The 24,770-nt window shown below is 42.4% G+C and overlaps 1 protein-coding gene across 6 annotated transcripts; it reads left to right on the top strand.

Moving 5' to 3' along the window:
- Positions 1-172: 172 nt before the first annotated feature.
- TNFRSF9 (TNF receptor superfamily member 9) lies at positions 173-23,960 on the top strand. 6 transcript variants are annotated; one of them, XM_048221798.2, is made up of 10 exons: positions 173-1,168; positions 3,530-3,583; positions 9,198-9,270; positions 10,006-10,189; positions 10,909-11,016; positions 11,427-11,564; positions 12,063-12,129; positions 14,598-14,728; positions 15,244-15,378; positions 22,086-23,960. In XM_048221798.2, the coding sequence occupies exons 4-10, from the start codon at positions 10,075-10,077 to the stop codon at positions 22,172-22,174; spliced, it is 783 nt and encodes a 260-aa protein (XP_048077755.2). In that variant the 5' UTR covers positions 173-1,168; positions 3,530-3,583; positions 9,198-9,270; positions 10,006-10,074; the 3' UTR covers positions 22,175-23,960. The 6 variants fall into 6 exon arrangements, with proteins under 6 accessions (XP_048077755.2, XP_026375718.2, XP_048077758.2 ...); XM_048221801.2 differs by having other exon boundaries at positions 182-1,168; positions 14,598-14,686; XM_026519933.4 differs by lacking the exon at positions 3,530-3,583 and having other exon boundaries at positions 14,598-14,686.
- The last annotated feature ends 810 nt before the right edge of the window (positions 23,961-24,770 follow it).

Genomic DNA, 24,770 nt, shown 5'->3' with positions numbered 1-24,770 from the left:
GCCTCTGCTCCCAAACGGTGCGAAAGCCCCCCGAGCGTGGGCCACCTGGCACCACTCCCACAGCCGGTGGGGGGCCAGAGGCCGGCGGCCGACTCGCAGTGACGTCAGGCCCACTTCCAGCGGCCGGGGCGGAGGGTCCCCGGCCGGCGCCCGGGATTGGCCGAGCCGCAGGGCAGGGGGCGGGGCGGCGCGCGTTCCCAGCTGCCCGTGCGGCGCGCTCGGGCCTGCGGCGGCCGGCCTCCTTGCATGGCGGCGGCCGGCCTCGTTGCAAGTCGTCGGCCGGGCAGCAGCTCCGCTGTGGGCGGCCGGACGTATCCAAAGGACCTGTCGGCCGCGGTGCGGTCACCGTCGCACCTCAGCGACCCCGCGAACTTCCGGGGGAGGTTGCGGCCAGCGTAGGCGAGGCAGGAAGTCGACCCTTCCCACCTCCTCATCCCAGATTGGTTCCGGTAGCGGACGCCGAAGGGCGCGCGGGCTCCTGCGCCGCGAGCGCCGCTACGTGCAGGCTGCTGATCCGCCCAGCGGCGGCTTTCTGGAGAACCTGCAGAGCCCTGCGTCGGAAACAGGGCGGTGCCGTGGGCCCCGTCCGTTCTCATTTTTCCCTGGGTCTTGGTGGGAGACGCTGCCCTGCCCTGCTGTTCCTGCCATCTTATCAATAAGAATCTGATTAGGGTTTAGATATAGGTATATCAAAAGCGTGAAAAACACCTTTAGTTTGTGAAATGTGAATAGTAATGCCCGCCCATAGCTTGGTGAGGACTTACTGAGATCCTACGTAAAACAAGAGCTCAGACAACTTGAAATGTGGGGTCCCTTCTGGCTCTGTCCTGTGGTGGTCCTTTATTCCAGTTCTGCTGCAGTGTTTCCATATTCCAGAGATCTTGAGAACACGGTGATCCAGGAGCCACGACATTTCTGGCAGTGGTCAAAGTGATCAGTATCCCACCCAGCAGCACACATTTGAATCTAGCAGAACTTTGAGTCCTTGCTCCTGCCTTTTGACTGTAATCCCTTTCTTTCCTCAAGCCCACTTCCTGCACGTGGTGTTAAGCCGGGGCTGCACCCGCGGTGAAAACAAAATACTCTGGCGACTTTGGCGTGCCAGCATGGTGCTGTGGATCTCCAGGCTTTGGCAGTACCCGCCCACGCGGGGGATTACAATCAGAAGGTATGCTTACAGCGTTCAAGTCCCTCCACACTGTGGTTCCTTATCTTACACATTCTTAACCTCTTACTCTCCCTCACTCATTTTTTTCTGTTCCTTGAACATAACCTGTACTTTGCCTCCTCAAGCCTTTGGCACAAAGCAGCTCCCTCTAACTGGAATGCCATCTGCTTCCCTACCAGCCTTTCAGGGTACTTTCCATTTTGCAAAACCCAATTCCAGTGCAAAGTGCTCCAGGAGACCATATATTCCCACAGCACTTTGTTCTCCTATTATAGAATCTGTAAGGCTGGGCCGCTTTATCATAGTTATTTGTGTGAACTTCTTCCTTGCTCTCTAGGGTGTGAAGACTGTTGACATGGTGTCTTATCTAGATATGTCTCACAAGACAGCAAAATTCATTCAAGAAGCTTTGAGTGCGTGTCATGTGCCCAGCGCTGTTCTCGGGGCTGGGGATACAGCAGTGAAAAACCGTGTCCCCTCCGATGGCGCTCATGACATCCTTCAAACAATAGACAAATGCAGGAAAAGCTGTGTGTGTCAGGTGGTAATACGTACAATCGGGAAAGTAGTGGCTTGAAAGGAGATAGAAACAGGGAGAAGAGGAACCTAAGTGAGACGAGGGCACAAGTCATCTAGAAAGTGAGAGGGTGAGATTTTGGATGAGAGAGCGGCAAAGAAGGGCCCTGAAGCCGGCGTGCGTTTCCTCCATCAAAGAACAACAGGACAGCCGGCTTGAGGGGAGTGGAAGGATGCAAAGTGGGAGAACTGACAGGTCAGATCATGTGCACACTTGCATGAGACATTCAGTAAATGCTTGTGAATTAAATTTATTGAATTGATAAGGGATAGAGAATAATTTAATGATAGTAACGAAACTTAGAAATTGTTGGAGTGGGATAGACCTTGTAGGCATATATTAGGTATTTGCAACTAACATGCATGTCCATTGGAACTCTGATTTAGTGCAGTGGCATTTAACTGAAAAAAAAATCTCAATGAAAACCAATGGTTTATGCAGTGGTCTTCCATTATAATGGAAATCTGGAAGAAAAGGACACAGATTTTGTTGAGGACAAAATGGATTGACATGTGACTGGAGTTATTTGGTAGGTAATACCAATCACCATTAAGAAGTTCAGAAGGAGGGGCACCTGGGTGGCTCAGTCAGTTGAGTGTCCACCTTCGGCTCACGTCATGATCTCAGGGTCCCGGGATCAAGCCCTGTCTTGGGCTCCCTGCTCAGCGGGAAGCCTGCTTCTCCCTCTCCCTCTGCCTGCTGCTCCCCCTGTTTGTGCTCTTTATCTCTCTGTCAAATAAATAAATAAATACAATCTTTTAAAAAAAAAGTTCAGAAGGAAACAAAATTCATCTGATGTTGTCTTGCTTTTGATTTGGAGGAAAAAAACCTTGTGTACGTTAGTTGACAAAAGTTGAGTTTGTGAAATAACTGGATACATTTGTGTATTTGTTCATTATAAAAGCACTTTCCTTCCCCAGGACTAAGGTGAATGCTACGGAGAGGGGCCACAGGCAGAAGCTAGCTTTCAGCAGAAGGTCATAAGCTTCAGGACTACTTTGCTTATTGGGTTGATTTTTCTTTGATCACCGTTGTCACTTGCAGTCCAAAGAACATTTCCCCTTCAGTGACCTGTGGCAACTGTCTCCAGTGGGATTTTAAAATCTAGAGCACTTGTTTACTTAATAATTTTTGGTTACATGCTCTAAAATTTTTAAAAAGTCAGTTTAGCTTCCTCCCAAAAAGTGGCTATTGATTGCACTCTTCATCACATTTCTCAAAGTTGAAATCGAATGTCAGTTTATTGGCAATCATTCACGTAGATGAGCTCAAATGTGGTTTCCGATTCAGCTCTCAAACCACTGCGTCGGCCGTCTCAGGCTCCGCTGCTGAGTCAACAGATCTTTTTATTCATTCACAGGAATGAGTAGCTCCTGGATTAGTCATAGCTCTTGGCCCAATGTGAAGGTAGCCTCGGAGTGAGAACAGCAGGGCTCCAGCCCTGGCTTCTTTCCCTAACTGCGGCTGTCCGGTGTGCCGAGAAAATACGCTGTCCTGATTCCAGCCTGTCTGGGTTTAAGCCCAGCTCTGCCCCGTGCTAGCTGCATGATCCTGAGCAAATTAGCTGACCCTCATGTCTCGTCCCCCCCGCCCCCGCCGCCTGTACAACAGGGATAACTTCACAGGGTGATTCTGAGGATTAAAGGAGTTAACAGAGATGAAGCTAGAACAGTGGCCTGAGTAGACACTCCAATGCTGTCATTAATACTTGGCTTGGTGGCTTGAATTCTTTCAGCTTCTGTTTCTTTAGCGCTAGAAGAGTAACAATAGTTCTTGCCTTGCAGAACTGCGAAGAGGCTAAATAGCATGCTGAGTACATCTGCAATGCAGAAGCAACAGTAAGTGTTAGCTAGTATTATTAGGAAACATTTATCAACAGTCGCAATCTGTTTAAATTCATTGGTGAGGGACCCATAGGACAGGAACATAGAAAGTGATGGACCAGGAAAACATGCCATCTTGATGGGGATGATGAGGGATACAAATTGCATAGACAGAGCTTTTGCCTTAAGGTGCAGTGACAGGATCCACATAAGGATTCAAAAGAAGAATGAATTGGAGACTATGCAAATTCCCGGAGCTAAAACTAAGTATTGAGTATATCTGTCTCAACATAAGACATGAAAGGAGGCTAGGTGCAGGGCTTGTGATCCCGGGGTCTGCAGAAGACCAAGGGGCACAGATAAAATTCAGGGGTCTGTGAATTTGGATGGGGAAAATTACATCTTTTATTTTCACTAACCACTAGCAGAAATCTAGTGTTCCTTCAATCTTGAATTTAAAATTCTACAGAGCATAGCCAGAGGCACAGTACCTATGATAATCACACCAGCGGAAGTCAGTTATTTTCATATCATGTTACAGTTATTACAGATATCCCAAGATACCATTTATACTCCTGATTAATTTGAAATTATGGCTCATGGTTAATTTGAAATTATGACAGGTATGTGTTAATAACAAAGTCCATATAGTACCACATTGCAAGTTGGCCTTTTAAATATTTGGTGAGTATATTTCAAAATAATTAATTTCCTCTGTAATCCTTTGTATTGTATTTTACAAACTTAAAAATATTATTATGCAAGGGGTGAGCATAGAGTCCAAAGGATGGAAGGGTACCGTGCACAGAAGCGTTAAGAGTCCTTGTTAAGAGCATGGGCTCCGGAGCCAGCCAGCCAGATGAACCCTTTCTCTGCTCCTTACCAGCCTGGTGACACTGGACAGGCTACCTGGGTTCTCTGCACCCCAGTTTTCTCTTCTGTAAAGTAAGGACAAAGGCTGTTGGAAGGTATAATTGGGGATACTATGTACACTTGCAGAATAGTGCCTTGCAGGGAGTAAGCTCTCAGTAAATGTTAGCCATCAGCAGAAAAGCATCTTACGTGAGGCTCAAGAGAGGGAAGAGTACAGTGTAGGTGGGGTGCACACACCAGAATGATTTCCCAAGGGAGGGAGAGAAAGAAAAGTTTAGGGCATGAGGAGGTAGGCAGGCTATGAGATTGGAGTTAACAAACTCATTCATTCATTCATTCAATAAAGGTTTCCGGAATGCCTGCTACATGCCTCTCAACACTTTTGCTAACACTTGTGAGGTCCGGAGCAGGTGTAGAAATAGAACTCATATACCATATGTCTGAATATTTAAAAGTGGTAAACCAAGCTAAAGATGTGTTAAATGGGTTCTGTTTTTCTACTCCAACAGAGATGTCTTCAAAATAATAATAGTAATTGTTTTTATGTCACAAAGTTGGGAAAATACCAACGACAACCGAATTTAATTATTACAGGTAGCTGAATGTACTTGGGTGGTCTGGGAATGTTCAATGGGTGGTAAAGACACATTAGTTCATGAATTATGATGTTATTTGCTCCATAAAATTTCTTTTTTCTTGCCTTTATTTCATTTGTTGTAGCTGAGAACTTCACATAATTTGTGTTCTGTTGACAGTGCTGACAAAGGAGTAAAAATACATATAATTGTACTCAAAGCATACAGAATTTATATACATGTAATGTAAAGTGTAAATGTAAATAGAATTTTTTCAATTAAAATTATGTTTCATGTTTTTAAAAAGTTACTCTACTAAAAGCTTTAAATTTATTAAAATAAAAAATGATAATTGATAAATATCAAATATCTAAAATTATTTCAATATAGGTGAGACTTTTTGTTTTTGGAAGGTAATTAAATTTCTTTCTTTTTTTTTTTTTTTTTTTTTGAGAGAAAGCGTGTAAGTGGCAGGGGGTGGGTAGGAGCAGAGGAAGAGGGAGAGAGAATCTCAAGCAGGCTCCACACTCAGCACAGAGCCCAGTGTGGGGCTTGTTCTCATGACCCTGAGATCACGACCTGAGCCGAAATCAAGAGTCAGACGCTCCACTGGCTGAGCAATCTAGGCGCCCCTGTTTGTTTGTTTATTCAAGTAATCTCTACACCCAACGTGGGGCTTGAACTCACGAACCCAAGATCAGGAGTCACATGCTCTACAGACTGAGGCAGCCAGGCGCCCCCAACCTTGCAGTTCTTATGTTACTTACTGTGCATGTGCATATTTAAAAGTATGAATTAATATTGCAAAGCGTTCCTCAGACTTCATGTGCGAATGTTACGAATTCCACGCCATTTCACAAGGACTTCCAGAACTGCAATCAGGTATATTAATAGGATCAAGAAGATGGACACATGGGACTTTTGGAAACTATACTTGCCATAATATTCTTGCAAAATAATAGATTATACGAGAATCTATTACAGTCCCAGGTATTGCAAAATAATAGATTATACGAGAATCTATTACATTCCAGGGATTTGGCTAATGAATTTGCCTTTCCCAGCCGCAGTTCCATGGGGTTCACACGGTGCCTGCCGCTCCGAGGCCATATCTCAGTACAGAGATGCTATCACCCTGTGTTTCCAGGCCACAGACCAAGAGCTGTGGGGGAGCGTTTATCTTTGGTTAGCTTGGATGGTACGTGCATCAGGTTACCTATAGAACTTGCCTTAGCTTCCTGTGATGGTTTTATCGAACCAGAATGTGTTAAATGAACAGTATACTCCTCAAACACTCGAACCAAGCCGTGCATCGCCTTCAGGAGACTAACTGCAAAGTGGTCGATGTTGTGTATCACAGGCTGGTGAAGCTAATCTTGAGAACCTTTCCTCTTGGTCAAACTTTTATGTCACTAGCCCAGCTTGAAAAAGTGAGCTAATTACTGTGCTGGGAAATGGCAGACGTCACTTTCAGAGGAGGTAATATCTCCGCCCACAGACTATCCAAAATGTAGATCAGTAAGTAACATTTAGTTAAATGAAAATATCGTCCAGTTAAATGTCATGTGGTGATGTTAAACAGAGTACCACATGTAAATGAGGAGGGAACTTGGTTGGATCGTGACTTTGAAAGTGTTAGGTGATCAGCAATGTCATTTTTATATGGTATGAAACTCCTACATGGGGCCAACTCTGCTAAAGCCGGTGGAGGGGATCCCATAATTATCACAGGTAAAGTGACTCTTGGCAGACTCTCAGATTTTGGGAGTAAGTTCTGTGGACAGCCCATGCATTTTCCTTCTCTTTTGCCACTTGCCCTGGTTGCTTTACTGATGACCAGCATGGAAAGCTAGGGAAGGCAAATTTTAAAGCAGTAAGTCTTATAATAACAGTTACTGTTTTCTTGAGACCTGTGTGCCAGGCATGGAGCTAAGTAGTTCATATTCATTGTTTCATTTAGTCCTCACTAAATGAGGATGAAGCACAGTGTTACTGTATCTGTAAGACATGGTTGGAAAAATTGACTCAGGGAGGTTAAGAAGTTTGTCCAAGGTCATATAGCGAGTCTAGATTCAATCCAAGTCAGTTTAACAGCCAAGCTTGGGCTCCTGCGCATGCGCTGTGTTCTACGGCTCCCATTATGTGTGGGGGGGGGACGGCGGGGGGCGTAATAAAATTGCGATAACGGTAGCACATGAAAACGAGAATGAAGTACCACCTATCAGGATGACTATAATAAAAATTTTTTTTAATTAAAAATAAAATGGAAACATAACAAGTGCCAGCAAGGATGTGGAAACATTGGACTGCTTATCCATTGCTGGTGGGATGTACAACGGTGCAGCTGCCCTGGGAAGCAGTCCGGCATTTTCTCGAAAAGTGAAACAGAATTACTATACAATGCAGCAGTTCCAGTCCTAGGTATACACCCAAGAAAACTGAAAACACGTCCATTCAAAAGTGTACACGCACATAATCGAGCAGCATTATTCATAGTAACCAAAAAGGGGCACAATTCAAATGTCCATCACTGATGGATGGAGAGACAGCATGTGGACATCCACACAGTGGAGTAGTATTCTGCTAAGTGAAAGAGGCCTGATGCAAAAACAAGATGCTGTATGAGTCTATGGATATGGAATGGCCAGAACAGGCAAATTCATAGAGACAGAAAGCAGACTAGTGGTTACCAGGGTCAAGGTCAGGGTGCACTGGGGAGGGACTGCTCATGGGTGTCTTTTGGGAGCAATGAAAATGTTCCGGAATGATATACTGATGATAGTTGCACAACATAGGGAACATCAGTGAATTCCGTGAAATAAACACTTTAAAATAGTGGAATTTATGTTATTTGAGGTATATCTTAATTTTTTTTAAAGGCGACTTTAGATCAGGTCCCAGAAGTCCTTGAATAGTGGGCTATAGGATCCAGGTGTCCTTTAGTGGACGACAGGGAGCCACGGAAAGTTTCTAAGGAAGACATTGGCATGATAGGAGTCATGGAAACATGTAAAGTGCTTAGCACATAGTAAGTGTTTAATACACATTAGCCTCCCCCAATTTGACACTAAGCCCCCATGTCTCCTGGGGGAAAATAGCTCTTTTCTGTTTGAATCCTAACAGAAAGCCATCTGTTTTAGTCGAAACCACTCTTGCTATGGTTCCCCTGGTTGTCTTTCTGAGGACCCTTAGCCTCTCAGTGCTGGACAGGACCATCTTAGTATCCGAGAGCATCTTCCTCCTCTTCCTCCCTCCTCTTCACCACCCCTTCCTCCTCTTTTTCTCCTGTACTCCTCTTCCTCTTCTTCTTCCTTTTCAATTTTTTTTAAGTTTTTATTTATTCATTTAAGTAATTTCTACGCCCAACATGGGGCTCGAACTCAGGACTCCGAGATCAAGAGTTGCATGCTCTTCTGACTGAGCCAGCCATGTGCCCCCTTCTTCTTCCTTTTTTTTTTTTTAAACTGAAATAATGGTTTTCTAAAAAATGCTCATAGATCTCAACTTTACCCAAAGTCGTCCCCCATATAAGTTCTCTGCCTTCCTTGTCTCCACTTCTCTTCATTTCTCCCTCCTTCTTCCCCCAACTCACCCACATAGCAAGGAGCTCAGTAGCAAGGAATCAGGTTGCCCTGGGTTCTAATCCCGGCTCCCCAACCTGCTGATTATCTGGCTAGACTCATAGGCTCAATGTTCTCATTTGCGTAACATTACTCTAATAATAATGATAATGTCAACTCCTGGGGTTCTTTTGAGGACAGTGTTCATTAAAGTGCTTGTTAGAGTGACACCGGGTACGTCAGTGCCCTCAGTGAATTATGGCTAGAGCATTACTATTATTATACCAGTGGGGGTACGTTGTGGCAAAAGCACTGATACATCTTCAGAAGTGGCCTTCATCCTTCAAATCTCAAATGTGTGTAGGACACATTAAAGGCTTTGACCTGGAGGGCTACTTGAAGTGACAACACCCTTTCCCAAAGTCATCTGAGAGATGTCCTAACACCACATAGCTGCTTCCAAGAAATGGTTTGAAGTGCCATTATCAAGAGAGGATGGGGGCTCTAGGGGATTTTGGGGTCAGCAAACATCAGATGAGCAACCTCACAGAATCGTGGCGGGAATTTCCCACGAGGCCCCGCCCCCGGCTGAGTCACCAAACCCCTGTGTTTGACTTGCAGCGAGCGAGAGGAGAGCCTCACTGCTCTGAAGATCAAGGAGTGGAAAGTTCTTCACCAGCCCAGAGAGCTTAAGGTTTGTCCGTGTGGGGCAGCTGGGGGAGCGGAGTTGGGGTAAAGATAGAAGCTTTATTCCTTTTCTCCGTGTCTAGACTTTTTGCCCTTCTAATTTCCAATAACTTTTATTCCATAGCCTATTAAATAAAGATCAAGCCCCTGGCCTAAAGAGGTTTCTTACTTAGTAGTTTTGTTACTATATGAGCTTCAAATCTCAAAATGGGCAAATATAGGTCTATTAAGAAAATGTGATCGTAAGTTGAGCAGATCGATGCTTCAACATGTTAGCAATTGGGTGTTGAAATGTTCACATATTGTTCTGACAAAGGGGAAGGAGTAATGAGATATCTCCCCAGTGAGCTGAACTGTTAGATAAGACTGACAGATTGTCATGTTAAGAACTCTGTCGCAGTGCCAGCAAACAGCTGGCATTGTTGAACTCTGGAGGCTAATGCTAAGTGTCTATGAAAGTCCCCAAAAATTCTTGTTACTGTTATTTCTGCATTTTGGCAAAACACGTTGGAGAGTGCAGGCTCAGGCTTTGGCAAACCTGCACAAAACTATGTGTGTAGTCATGTCTGTCTCATCATAGAAGGGTCTGGGCATCTGCCACCTTTTCCGTAATATTCCATCAATGAAGTATTTCTGAAAAACCCTGAGTTATGGTCTTATGGATTGCACAGGTGATGGTTGAAATGTCGATAATCCTAAAAGGAGAAACCACCTCATTCTTGGAAATTTTTACCTTTTGCAGAGTGGAATTTGTGAAACCAGCTACTTTGATTAAAACCCTTTTGGAATCTGCTTTGCTTGTATCCAATCTATGCAAGATCTCACCATGGGCAGTGGCTATTACAATATAGTGGCTACCATGTTGTTGGTCATGAATTTTGAGAGGACAAGATCAGTGCAGGATTCCTGTAATAAATGCCCAGCTGGTAAGAACCAAATTCACATGTGTGTTTGATCGGTTTTGTTGAATACATGGTTCAGGGAGTCTAGTAGTCAGGGTGACTGAGCTCTGTTTCAATGATTTGTTTATTCATTCATGTACAAACATTTCTTGGATGCTGCATCTTAGCTGTGTGAACATAGCCATGTCCCTTAATACCTTGTGTCCCAGCTTTGGCATAGGGGAATAATGAAAGAACCTATCTCATAGCTTTGCTGGGAGGATCCCATGATAGGTTCTGAACAGTGCATGGCACATGGCAAGACCTCAGTAAATGTCAGCCTTCTCTGTGAGGACCTGTGCTCAGACTGGGGGGCGCAGCAGGGAATAAGAAGTAGCAGGGTGGGGAGAAGCAGACACATGTACATTGCTAGTATACTGATGAAGGATGCTGATCCCCTGAACCCAGTCATATTGATCTCCTGGATCAATCAAGAGAAGTCATCCTTTTTTGTTCAATAGATAAAGGAAACTGTTTTCTTTCTGTTGGTTTATCTGTTGCAATATCTATACATTGTTATTTGTAATTCTGCTAAGGGCAATCTTGCAAATGTATAATTATAACAGTCAATCAAAGTAAAGCGTGTCACTGTGCCACCTAGAAACTAATCATTGTTTCTTCCTCTAGTTTTCTGGAGAACTTTATAATGCTTTGGGCGATGGCTGTGCGTTGTCCAACAGTACACCTATTATCTACCTTCTCAGGTACTTTCTGTGGGAAAAGCAAGGGTCAGATCTGCATTCCTTGTCCTCAAGATAGTTTCTCCAGCACCAGTGGACAACAGGCCTGTGGCATATGCAGGCAGTGTGAAGGTATGATTTAAAAGATGTATGTTGATCCGAACATGTGTTGGGACGACAGGTTTTTATTCTCTAGTGTATTGATCTTGGTGGAAATGTTAACTATGCTGGTTCCTCTGTCAAAAGGCAGGTCCAGTAAAATAATTTGCTGTAAAAGCAATAATTTGTAGATGGAGCTTTTAAATATTGGGGGAAACACTCATTTGAGAAGAGAGAAGCATTTACTTAGGAAAATGTAAAAATGTCTTCTACAGAGATTTAAACATGAACTTTATACTCTAAGGTCATTGGGAACATTGTGAGAGTGAGCACGGGTTTTGTGGGTTTTCTTTTTTTTTTTTTAGCATGATTTTTATTGCAGAACATAAATTTGCTTCCTGGATTCAGAGGTCAAGTGTAATGTAACTTAGGAAACTTTGTAGGTGTTTTCAGGACCAAGAAGGTGTGTTCGCCCATCAGCAATGCAGAGTGTGAGTGCATCTCAGGATTCCACTGCCTGGGGGCGGGATGCACCATGTGTGAACCGGATTGTAAACAAGGTCAAGAATTAACCAAAGAGGGTAGGTTTGCTCTTCTTCAATCTAGGGCAAGTCTGTTTATCTAGACATATGTCATTCGTTTAGGTCTTGGGCCTTTGAATATAAAGTAAAACATAGATTAGTAAAACCTTGAAGCAACACACAATGAACCACTGAGTCAAGTATATGATACTCACAAAATTATTTTTCAATCAATGGAAATAATTTGAGATCACAACATTTGTTATTCACCAGGATCATGCATTTCCATACATTCTATATCTACATCTATATCTATACACAATACTCTGTGTACACTTGGAATAAAAACTTTAGTCAACTTGGGATTTCATTTCAAGAAGCATTGTGGAATAGCCCATGTAGATTGTGTTAAGTTAATGACTTCATTATTATGTAATTATGACTGTATTATTATGTAATTATGCTATGTATCATGCTATGTAATTATGCTCATCACAGGAAAAGTTATGAAATCATCAAAAATTCCCTTTTTTTATTGTTGCTTTAATTTTTATGCAGGTTGTAAAGACTGTCACTTTGGGACATTTAATGATCAGAAACATGGCACCTGTCAACCCTGGACAAAGTACGTATAATTTCCTTTTGCTTTCAAAATAGAGAATCTGGGTTAAAATTTTGTTTGTTTGTTTATAAAGTTTTTTTTTTAAAGATTTTATTTATTTATTTGTCAGAGAGAGAGAGAGGGAGAGCGAGCACAAGCAGGGGGAACTGCAGGCAGATGGAGAAACAGACTCCCCACTGAGCAGGGAGCCTGACTAGGGACTCAGTCCCAGGACTCTGGGATCATGACCTGAGCTGAAGGCAGATGCTTAACCAACTGAGCCACCCAGGTGTCCCTGGGTTAACATTTTTAAAGACAAAGAATGTTATCATTGAAGTTTTAAAAAAATCTATCTGGGGCACCTGGCTGGTGCCAGTCAGTGGAGCGTGTGACTCTTGATCTCAGGGTCATGAGTTCCAGCCCCACGTGGGCCTGGAGCCTGCTTTAAAAATCTAGCAAGTGTAGGCATAGAAGAGCATACGAACAGGCAACATGTGAACAGTATGAGGTAATAGTGATTTGATAACAAAGTGAGCATTTTCTCCAGAAATAATGCCCAGAGCATTTAGCTCAGATTTGCTGGAACTTTGTTACTGTCTGTCCCAGCTGTTCTGTTCTGTTTCCTTCCAATCTCTTTGCTGCCTCTTACCTGTCCTCACTGATCACTCAGCCCATCATCAAGGGTGCAAGGCCAGCACGGAGGATGATACAAGAAGGGTAAATTATGTTTCCTACCCTCAAAAACATAGCACCTCTTTGCGCAAACAAGACCATCACAGAAGTCACACAGCCAACAGCATACATGGGAATCTGCCTGTCGACCTGTGTGATCAGGACCAGAGCTACTCAGAGTGTGGTCCGCGGACAGGTGCTCATCCACAGACAGTTTGTGGTATCCGTGGCAGGAACACCACACACTCTAAGAGTGAGCATTTAGAAACGTGTAAAGCAATTGGCAGAGTTACGTGTGCCCGTCAACCCTAAAAAGAATTGAGGTCTTGTATTTTGTATGCCTTTGTTCTTTTTTTCATTTGATTTTCTTACTAGAAAATCATTTTGATTATTATTTTACATTTACATTCTTAGGTTTTACAAAAATATTGGTTTATACAGATGGGGAAAGGTTTTTTTTTTTAAGGTCTTTCAACAGAAATAGCTCAGAGAAGTCTATGGGTCTGCATGGAAAGTGGGATTGAACTGGTTTTGGAGGAAGAGTGGGTTTGCATTAGGTAAAGGGAGGAGGGAAAAGACATACGACAATGATGATGGTGATGGTGTCGATCATGGTGGTGATGATGGTGATGGTGTTGATGATGATGGTGATGATGGGGATGATGATGATGGTGTTGATGGTGGTGATGATGGTGATGGTGATGATGGTGATGGTGTTGATGATGATGGTGATGATGGTGATGATGGGGATGATGATGATGGTGATGATGATGTTGATGATGATGGTGTTGATGGTGATGATGATGATGATGATGGTGTTGATGATGATAGTGATGATGGTGATGATGGGGATGATAATGATGGTGATGATGATGTTGTTGATGATGATGGTGCTGATGATGATGGTGATGATGGGGATGATGATGATGGTGATGATGATGTTGATGATGATGGTGTTGATGGTGGTGATGATGATGATGATGATGATGGTGTTGATGATGATAGTGATGATGGTGATGATGGGGATGATGATGATGGTGATGATGATGTTGTTGATGATGATGGTGTTGATGATGATGGTGATGATGGGGATGATGATGATGGTGATGATGATGTTGATGATGATGGTGTTGATGGTGGTGATGATGGTGATGATGATGATGGTGTTGATGATGGTGGTGATGATGGGGATGATGATGATGGTGATGATGATGATGGTGATAATAGCTACCATTTGTTGGGTCTGGGTTCATAAAATCCAGCCCCTGCAAGCTTGTCCCTCGGGTCATTCATTTGCTCTTCACAACAGCCCTTGGAGCATGTATACCTTATTTTACAGATGAGAAAACAGTCTTAGAGGGATCTTCTTAACTTTCCCATGGTCATTCTGCACAGGGACAGACCCTGGGCTCAAACCCTTGTCTGTCTGATGCCAGCACATCATAGGGTTAGGAACTCCTAACCCTTGGGCTAGGTTGTCTGTCCTTCATGTATGCCAGAGATGGTCGAATATGCTTAGGAAATAGAGGGTGAGAGACTAACCAGGCAAAACAGTCTGGGGACAGTTGTGGGACAGGGCTCCCCAGCCTGGGAAGAAAGAAGAATCCAGTTAGGTGGGTAGAATGGAGTGGATTATGGAGAACTGTGAAAGCTGGAGGAAGCCAGCCAGTCAAGTGTATATTTTCCATAATATCTTTATGAACCCAGACCCACACATCTTTGTCACTGGGCTGCTTTATTGGATGGAAAATGTCAATATTTTTAATTAGAATGACCTGTACTTAAATTAATTATTTGAACTCTTCATTGGATGGTCCAAGCTGTTCCTTGGAAGGCAAGTCTGTACTTGTGAATGGGACGAAGGAAAGTGATGCAGTGTGTGGACCAGCTTCGGCTGACTTCTCTCCAGGTACAACCTCTGCCACCACGCCTGCCCCTGCAAGAGATCCAGGTAGCTGGTTCATTGCTATTAAACCAGAGTGGATGCATTATGGCTCTTCTGATTGGAATCTAAATCGCCCCCATACTGTGATGCCTCACATCTCTGCCTACAACAGGCACCTCCTGCATGCTTTCCTTCTCTTATCCTGGCATCCAAAAACCCATCGATTTTTTTCAAGTATTTGCAATGCAATCTGAGATACACATTAGTAAGCAGAACAAGGTGAAACTACCCAGACAAATACTACACCTTTGATAATGTGAAATTAAGGGGATTATAGCGTCCCATATTTTCTACATTCTTGAGAGGCCAAGCCGCTTAATTTTTGTGGGCCTCTGGAGAAATTATTTAGGTTCCATAAAAAATTTTCTTATATGCAGTTAAGTTTATTAAGTTACCTGGTTAGAGATGTCCAAGGCACCACCTCTCCTTGTGATTAGGGGTTTACCGATGTAACTATAAATATACGTATATTTGCAAAACTATATATCTGCATGCATTTCTCCTTTTCCTCTTTTTTAAAGGACATACGCCCCAGATCATCGTCTTCTTTCTGACACTGACGTCGGCTGCTGTGCTGTTCCTGGTGTTCTTTCTCGTGCTCCGTTTCTCTGTCCTTAAACATGGCAGAAAGAAACTCCTGTATTTATTCAAACAACGTAAGACCACTATAAACGTATTCGATATGAGCTCTTTTGAGGCAAAGCTTTTTACAGTAGAAAGGAAAAGACACTTTTTTCTGGTTAGTGTAGCACAGAGGTTATCAAGGAGGGCAATTTTGCCCCCAAAGGGACATTTGGTAATGTCTGGAGACAGTTTTGGTGGTCACAACCTTGGGGGCGTGGAGGGCATCTAGTGAAAGGAGTCAGAGGTGCTGCTGAAATTCTACAATGCACAGGAAAACAGTTACCCCCCCAAGTGCTCACCAAAACTTCTGATTTAAAGAATTATCCTTCCCACCTTCACCCCACCTACAACACAAATGCTTTGCAAGAGTAGTGATGAGTAATTAGTGAGTTGCAATGAAACTGCAATCCATTTTTTAAATTTTTAGGCCATTTAAAAAAACTTTCTATTTTGAAACAATTATAGGTTTACAGGAAGTTGTAAAGATAGTACAGAAAAGTCTCATGTGTCATTCATGGGGTTACATCTTCTGTGACTAGAGCACACTATGAAAACCAGGTAGTTGACATTGACATGTCCGTGTGTGTCTAGCTGTATGTCATTGATCACATGTGTAGATTGGCCTAACCTCCAGCACAACCAAACAGAAATGTACCCTCACCCCCAGGACCCCCTCCCTGCTAGTCCTCTGTGGTCACATCCACTCCCTCCCCCCTCCCTCCTGGCAGCACGAGTCTGTTTTCCATCTCTACACTTTTTTTAAAAGATTTTATTCATTTATTTGTCAGAGAGAGGGAGAGAGGGAGCACAAGCAAGGGGAGCAGCAAAGGCAGAGGGAGAAGCAGACTCCCGCTGAGCAAGGAGCCCCATGCAGGACTCCATCCCAGGACCCTGGGATCATGACCTGAGCCGAAGGCAGACACTTCACCGACTGGGCCACCCAGGAGTCCCCCATCTCTATACTTTTGTCACTTAGGGAATGTTTTATAAATAGAAGTACGCAACGTATAAGTTGATTATAAGCATGTGACCTTTTCGGATTGGCTTTTTTCACTCAGCTTAATGCCACTGAGGTCCACCCAAGGCACGATGTGCTTCAACGGTGGGCTATTTTTTTTTGTTAACCCCTGACCAGCGTTCTGTGCCATGGTTGAACCTGTGTGTTTGACCATTCACCAACTGAGGGACATTCTGATTGTTTCCAATTTTTGACTATTGCATATAAAGCTTTTGTGAATAATCACGTACAGGTTATGTGTGGACATAGTTTTCATATCGCTAACATACATGCCCAGGAGTGCAGTTTCTGGGCCATGTGATTTGTTGTTTTAAGAAACTGCCGAACTATTTTCTGGAGGAGTGGTGCCATGTAATATTCCATCATGGCGTAAGAGCAATCATGTCTCCTCAGCCTTGGCTGTGTTTTGTACTGCCACAGTTTCGTATCCAGCCGTGATAACCCATCGTGGTCATTTGGCTTCCCCTAAGGGTCAAACATCCTTTCACGTACTGATTTTCTTTTTTTTTCTTTAAGTTTTATTTATTTATTTGACACAGAGAGAGAGAGCAAGAGCGGAAACAGGGGCAGAGGGAGAGAGCGAGGGCATAACAGGTTCCCCGCTGAGCAGGGAGCCCGATGTGGGGCTTGATCCCAGGACCCAGAGATCATGACCTGAGCCGAAGGCAGATGCTTCACCGACTGAGGCACCCAGGGGCCCCTCACATACTTATTCTCCACCTCTGTATTTTCCTCGGTGAAAGGTTCCTTGATGTCTTTGGTCTATTTTCTAATTGGATTTTTGTTTGTTTGTTTTCCTGTTGACATTGGAGAGTTCTTGACGCCTTCTAGGGGAGTCCTGTGGCAGGTGTGGGCTTTGTGTTTCTGCCCACTCTGTAGCTTGCCTTTCCCTCCTCTTCACAGGGTCTTCTGCAGAGAAAAAGGTTTTAATTTTGATAAAGTACAATTTGTCAGGTTGTTTTTTTTTTCATGTATGGAGTCATGTCTGAGAACTCTTTAATCCTGGACCGCAAAGATTTTTATTTTCTCCCGTGTCATCTTCTAAATGTTTTACATTTACATCCGTGGTTTATTTTTAGCTAAGTGTTGTTTAAGGTGTGAGAGGTTTAGGTCAAGAATTTTCTTCTTTTTTGCCTTTGGATGCCCAGTTGCTCCAGCATCACTTTTGAAAACATTATTCTTCCCTCATTGAATTGTTTTTGTGGCTTTCTCAAAAATCAGTTACTATACTTGTGCAGGGGCTATTTCTGGTTTTTCCCTTTTGTTCCACTGAGCTGTGTGTTTATTCTCTGCCAGCACCACACTGTCTTGATTACCGTGGCTGTAAAACAGGTCTTGAAAGTAGGTAGAGGGTAGATGGATTTTTCAACTTTATTTTTCTTTTTCAACATTGTTTTAGCTATTCTAGTTCCTTTGCATTTCCAAATAAATTTTAGGACAATCTTATCTGTATCTACAAAAGTCAGTTGGGATTCTGATAGTAACAGTGGTAAACCTGTATATTACATCGGTGAAAATTGATGTCTTTACTATGTAAAGTATTTATGTCTTAAATTAGTAAAGACTTTTATTTTTCTTCTATTTCTTTTATTTCTTTCATCAGCATTTTGTAGTTTTCAGCATACAAATTGTGTACATATTTTATCAAATGTAGGCTTTAGCATGTAAATTTTTTTTAAGAATTGCAAATGGTATTTTATCTTAAATTTTGATTTCCACCTGCTTATTGTTATTCTATAAGAGTATAGTTGATTTTCATAGATTGATCGTGTATCATAATTTTGCTGAACTCACTTATTAGTTCCAGGAGCATGTTGTAAATTCCTTGGGATTTTACAGGTACTATAATGCCACCTGCAAATAGAAGCAGTTTCATTTTTTCCTTTCCAATCTGCATTTCTTTTATTTCTTTTTCTTGACTTACTGTGCTGGCTAGAACTTCCAGCACCATGTCCACTAAGCGTGGTCAGAGTGAATATCCTCGCCTCACTTCTAATATTAGGGAAAAAGCATTCAGTCTTTCACCAGTAAGTATGATGTAAGCTATAGATTTTTAGTAGCTCTTCTTTATCAAGTTGATGAAGTCCATCCTTTATTTCTAGTTTTCCGATATTTTTTAAAAAATCAAGAATGAGTGTTTAATTTTGTCAAATACTTTTTGCATCAATTGATATGATCATGTGACTTTTCTTCATCCACCTAAGATGATGGATTACACAGATTCATGTTTGAATATTGAACCAGCCTGGCATCCCTGGACTAAATTTCACTTGGTCATGGTAGATAGTCCTTTTTATATATTGCTTAATTCCATTTGCTAATATTTTGTGAAGAATTTTTATAGCTATATTCATGAAGGATAGTGCTCTGTGGTTTTCTTTTCTGGAATTGTCTTTGTCTGATTTTGGTATCAGGGTAATACTGGATTCCTCAAATAAGTTGAGATGTGTTCCTTCTCTATTTTCTGGAAGAGATTGTGTAGAATGGTGTTAATGCTCCTTTAGATGGTTGGTAGAATTCTCTAGTGAAACTATCTGGACCTGAAGATTTTCTTTTTGGAGATTTTAATTACAAAATAAATTTCCTTAATCATTATAGGACTATTCACTTCATGGTGAGCAAGTTGTGATAGTTTGTATTTTTTCAGGAATTGGTCAATTTCCTCTAAGTTGTGAAATGTATGTGTTTAAGTTATTCGTAGTATTCTCTTATTATTCACTTAATTCTCCAAATATAGGTGTGGAATTGTGTATTCCCCCTTTCAGTTTTATCAGGTTCAGCTTCACCTATTTTTTTGCAGCTTGATTGTCTGATGTATACACATTCAGTATTGCTGTGTCTTCTGGGTAAATTGACTTTTTAAAAAATTATGAAAATTCCCTCTCTGTGCTGATAATTATTTTTTGCTCTGAAATCTACTTTATCTGATATTAATATAGGCCTGCTTTTAAAAAATTAATATATACATGGTATACCTTTTTGCATTCTTTTACTTTCAACCTAACTACCTTTTATATTTGTTTTTTTAATAAAGATTTTATTCATTTATTTGAGAGAGAGAGAGAGTGCACGCATGTGAGTGGAGGAAGGGGCAGAGGGAAAGGGAGAGAGAGAATCTCAGACTCCACACTGAGTACAGAGCCAGATGCAGAGCTTGATCTCATGACCCTGAGATCATGACCTGAGCTGAAACCAAGAGTCGGACACTTAACCAACTGAGTCACTCAGCTACCCCCATTTTATATTTGAAGTGAATTTCTTGTAGACAACATATAATGGTCACTCTACTAATCTCTGTCTTTTAATTGGTATATTTAAACCATGTATATTTAATGTAATTATTTATATGTTAGGTCTTAAGATCCTATTTTATTTTTCGTTTTCTGTTTGCTTTCTCTGGTTTTCATTTCTCTGCATTCCTGGGATTACCTGAACATTTTTAGAAATCCACTTTGATTTGCCTATAGTTTTTTTGAGTGTATCTCTTTGTGTAACTCTTATAGTGGCTGCTCTAGTTATTGTACATAATTTATCTGTCTACTAGTATCAACATTATAACACTTTGAATGAAGTATGAAAATATTACCTGCTTTTGCATCCTTTTAACCTCCTCCAATTTATAATATACTTATCTTAAATATTACCACTACATACTTTGAGAACCATATTAGACACTTATAATTTTTGCTTCAACTGTCAAATATAATTTGGAAAGCTCAAGGGAAGGAAAGTTTATTGTATTTACCCATATATTTGTTCATTTCTTTTTTCTTTATTCCTTCCTGATATTCTAAGATTCCTTCTTTTATCAGTTCTCTTCTATTTAGAGAATTTCCTGTAGCCATTCTTTTAGGGTAGGCCTTCTGGTGACAAATTCTCTTAAATATTCATCTGAGAATGTCTTGACTTCCCCTTCATTCCTGAAAGATATTTTCACCAGGTATTGAATTTGAGCTTCCAGGAGTTGTCACCAGCCCTTGTGGTTAGACGGGGCTGGAAGACATTCTCCATAGCAGGTGGGGCTATGATTCAGCTCCTTGCCTGGGCATGGGCAAACCAGGCTCTACGGTGGGCAAAACTCCTTGTTTGAGGGTCTGAATCAGGCAGATTTGCACCTCATCAACTTCTCTGGTCAGGGTGAGCCCTGAACTTGGCTCTGAATAAACAAGACTACTGGTTGGGATTGTTCCTTGGACTTTGCAAGTATGTACTCAGTCTGCCAAGATCCGTGTGCTGGTTGCTGCAAGCTCCTTTCCCTTCTCCATCAGATTCCCCGTGGTTGGGCCCTGCAGATCCCCCTGCCATTCCTGTGGTGTGAGATCAGAATAGGAGCTCCCCTAAAGTGCCCCCAATGCTGGGAGAAGCCGGTGGTTCCCTTTGGGTTCTTTTCCCACTGGAGGAGCCAGAGGCTCAGAGGGACCTCTCTGTGTGGTGCTGCATGGGCCTACAGGAGGGGCAGTGTGGTCAACGGTAACTGCTTCTCTTACCCTCCTAACACAGTCTGTCTTGGTCTCTGTGGTGCAGAGGTGGGGCTGCCGCGGCCTCATCCCCATGTTCTAGGATTCTCTCAGTGGTGTCTTGTTCTTGAATAGTTGCTAGTTGTTCTTCTTAGGAGGGAGACCAAAGATAGGAACAAGCTATGTGGCCATCTTGTGATGTCACTCTCCTTGGTTATTTTTTTTTTTATAGTAAGAAGCATGTAATATTGAGGCAGGCCCTTTTAATTGTTGGGCTATTTTTAAAAATCTGTTTAAGATGAAAAGTTACCTGGGGCTGGGTGGCTCAGTTGGTGAAGCATCTGACCTTGATTTTGGCTCAGGTCATGATCCCAGGGTCCTGAGATTGAGCCCCACATTGGGCTCCACACTCAGCACGGAGTCTGCTTGTCCCTCTCCCTCCGCTCTTCCTCCCCTCCACTTGCACGCACACACACACACACTCTCTCTCTTTCTCTCTCAAATCAATAAATAAATGAAATCTTTTTAAAAAAAGATGAAAAGTTGCTCAGCAGTAACACAAATACTTCACACTAACATGTAAAAGGAAACCAGGAAGCTAAGGCATAAATCAATTCTTTAATTGCCGATAGATGGAAGTAGTGGGAGTATCTTCAATGTCTTGGTGCCGCAAGCATTTCATTCAAAAGACACTGTCTCGTGTGTCATCTAAGTAACCCTGAAGACTAAAATCCATACTGCTGAATCGAAACTATGGTTACGTTTGGGATATGACTAATTTTTTTTTTAATATTTTATTTATTTATTTGACAGAGAGAGACAGCCAGCGAGAGAGGGAACACAAGCAGGGGGAGTGGGAGAGGAAGAAGCAGGCTCATAGCAGAGGAGCCTGATGTGGGGCTCGATCCCATAACGCCGGGATCACTCCCTGAGCCGAAGGCAGACGCTTAACCGCTGTGCCACCCAGGTGCCCCTGGGATATGACTAATTTTGTGCTATACTGATTCATGCTCAAGTTTTTAGCCATCGTAGAAAATAAAATCGTTTTTCAGGACCCATAAGAGTAATTGATAAGAAGAAATTGTAAATAATCCTGAGAAAAAGCTCCTACTTGCTATCATCTCTCTTATTGATAAACTTGTTCAAATTAGAGTTGAGCGCGGTTGCGACTTAGAGATGTCCTGTGACTGTGATTGACGGAAACTGGATGTTAAATGGTTAAAACAAACAGCAAAAGATAAGTTACTTTTAAACTGCTTTTCAGCATTTATGAGGCCAGTACAAACTGCTCAAGAGGAAGATGCCTGTAGCTGCCGATTTCCGGAAGAAGAGGAAGGAGAATGTGAGCTGTAAAGCAGAAATCCAAAACTCCGCTGGGACTGTCTTGAGAAGAATCACAGGAGAAACATGAGTGATCCCACCATCGTATCTTACTAAATTGAAGACACTGTCCTAGATAAGACTCAGGATTACCCCCAAGTTTTCTCAAAATGCTGACAGGTTGGCCTTTAAAAATGTACCCCTTTTAGTGCATGTATGGGACAGAGCTGGTGGGAAAGGGGCTTTTCCAGATAATGCTTAATAGGCTTCAGCTAGTTTGTTTTTGAAACCCAAAGAGAATTTAAAATTACATCATGTAGGCCAATAGTCCAGCCAAAATGATAGTCAAAAATCAATTCCATTTGAGTGTGTGTGTGTGTGTGTGTGCTAATATGACATATGACAAAAAGCCACAAGATGCAGGAAATACCCCCAACCAAATTTTCCATTGGTTCAGATAGTCAACACAATGAGCTGTACTGATATGAGGGAGGAAATTATGACAGTGCCCAGATTTGAGGTCAAGGGAAAAATATCTCAGACCTCGAGGAAGAGTTTTGGAAAGAGTTCCTATGTCTTTGCACGTTCTGTGGCCCCTTCATCTCCGTGTCCTCTACCTTGTGCTGCTTCTCTCTGGACCGGGGCTTACGTTTCGGTTCTTTGTTGTTTAAAATTGTTTTAATTTATTATTGAAGTATAATCAACAAACGATGTAATATTAGTATCGAGGGTATAGCATAGAGGCTCCACAATTCTGTACGTTACTCAACGCCCAACACGGTAAGTGTTGTCCCCTTCTGTCACCATACGACATTATTACAGACATTATTATTGTGTTGTCCCCTTCTGTCACCATACGACATTATTACAGACATTATTATTGTGTTGTCCCCTTCTGTCACCATACGACATTATTACAGACATTATTATTGACCGCATTCCCGATGCTGTACTTTCCATTTCTGTGACTTATTTATTTTATAATTAGACGTTTGTGTCTCTTAATCTACTTCCTCTCTTTTGCCCATTGTTAAAAATTGGCTTATGTGTTTCTAATTCTTAAGAACGTTAAAAATAATATCTGGTACATACACTAAATAAATGGAACAGGTGGGAATGAGCAATGGCAGAATGAAGTCCCACGAACCCATAGCCCAACCAGAGTATAGAGCAGGAGCTGTCAAACTCCCACAGGCCAGATCTGAGGGGTCGTGTGTCTCTGTATGGCTTCTGAGCTAAAAATGATGTTTACATGTTTAAATAGTTAAAAACAAATCAGAAGAAGACTAATATCTCATGACATGAAAAAGTATGTAGAATTCAAATTTCAGAGTCCACAAATGAAGTTTTATTGGAACACACAGCCACACTCAGGTGGCTTTTGCATTACAACAGCAGAGTTGAGCAGAGACAAGAGACTGTAAGGCCCACAAAGCCTAAAATATTTAACATCTGACCCTTCGTAGGGTCAGAGTCAAGGTCAGAGCGTCCATCTGTGTGTTGCTTCCCTCCCTCATCTGCCTAGCCCCCCACCTTGCCCCCAGCACCCTTTCTCAGAACCATCAACACGAACCATTCCCTTGGTTGAAAAAAAAAAATCATTGCTTATATATTTATGTAGCCCAAACCATGTTATTTAGTTTTGCTGCTTTTTGAGCTTTATGGAAATGGTATTAGGCTACTGTGACTTGCTTTAATCACTCAACATTCTATTTATAAAGACTCATTCCTGTTATCGTGTGTAACTAGCATGCGTTCTTTTTGATGATTGTATAGTTTTACAAATATACCGTAATTTATCAATCCATTCTGAACCAAAGGACGTTTGAGTTGTTTCCAGGTTTTTTTGCAACTGTGGACAGTGTTGATGTGCGTGTTCTTTTGTGTGTGTCCTGTGGGAGAGTGTCGCTAGGGAAACTTTCTTAGAGTGAAATTTCTGGATCTTCAAAGATGCGTCCTAGCACAGAAATGTTCAATCTCATGAGCTAAGTTATGCAGAAATAACAAACGACCCTCCTTACCCCCTCCACCCCCAATCTTAACGGACTACACCAAAACCACATGCATGTCTTGCTGTCATCACATGCCCGTGGCAGGCTGGCCGTGGCTCCGTCCCACATTATTTCTTAGGTGGAGGTAGCAGCTTCCGCTTGGAACGTTGGCCATCTCAGGGCAAAGGGGTACCGGCCACTTTGCTCACGGCCGGTTGATTAGATTCTAACCTTTAGAGCCAGCCCTGCAGTGAAGCTGTGCGTTCACGGGCGGAAGGCAGAATCCTCAGCCAGGGAAGACCAGGGAAGACCAGGGACTACGCCTGAACAAGAAGTCGGCTGTGCTGCTGTTCAGAGCGGTGGCTCTAAGTCACGCACCTGTCAGCCTCACTGAGTCCCATCCTTGCTACTCTTCGGGATCGCCAGACTCTTAATTTTGCCCGTCTGGTGGGTTTAAGAGGGCTTCTCACTGTTGTCTCATTTTGCACTTCCCGGATGACTAATGAGGATCTTGTCACATGTTTTTCTATCATTTGTGTTTTTGTGTGCGTGAAATGCTTGCTCAAGGTCTTTTGCTCATTAGAGGAAAAAAAAAAAGATCTATTTATTTGAGAGAAAGAGAGCACCCGTGGAGGGCC

This window comes from Ursus arctos, unplaced genomic scaffold (genome assembly GCF_023065955.2).
Source record: "Ursus arctos isolate Adak ecotype North America unplaced genomic scaffold, UrsArc2.0 scaffold_32, whole genome shotgun sequence".
NCBI classification, from domain to species: Eukaryota; Metazoa; Chordata; class Mammalia; order Carnivora; family Ursidae; genus Ursus; species Ursus arctos.
The sequence above is the reverse complement of the archived record's forward strand: the minus strand, read 5'-3'. Positions and strand labels throughout refer to the sequence as shown.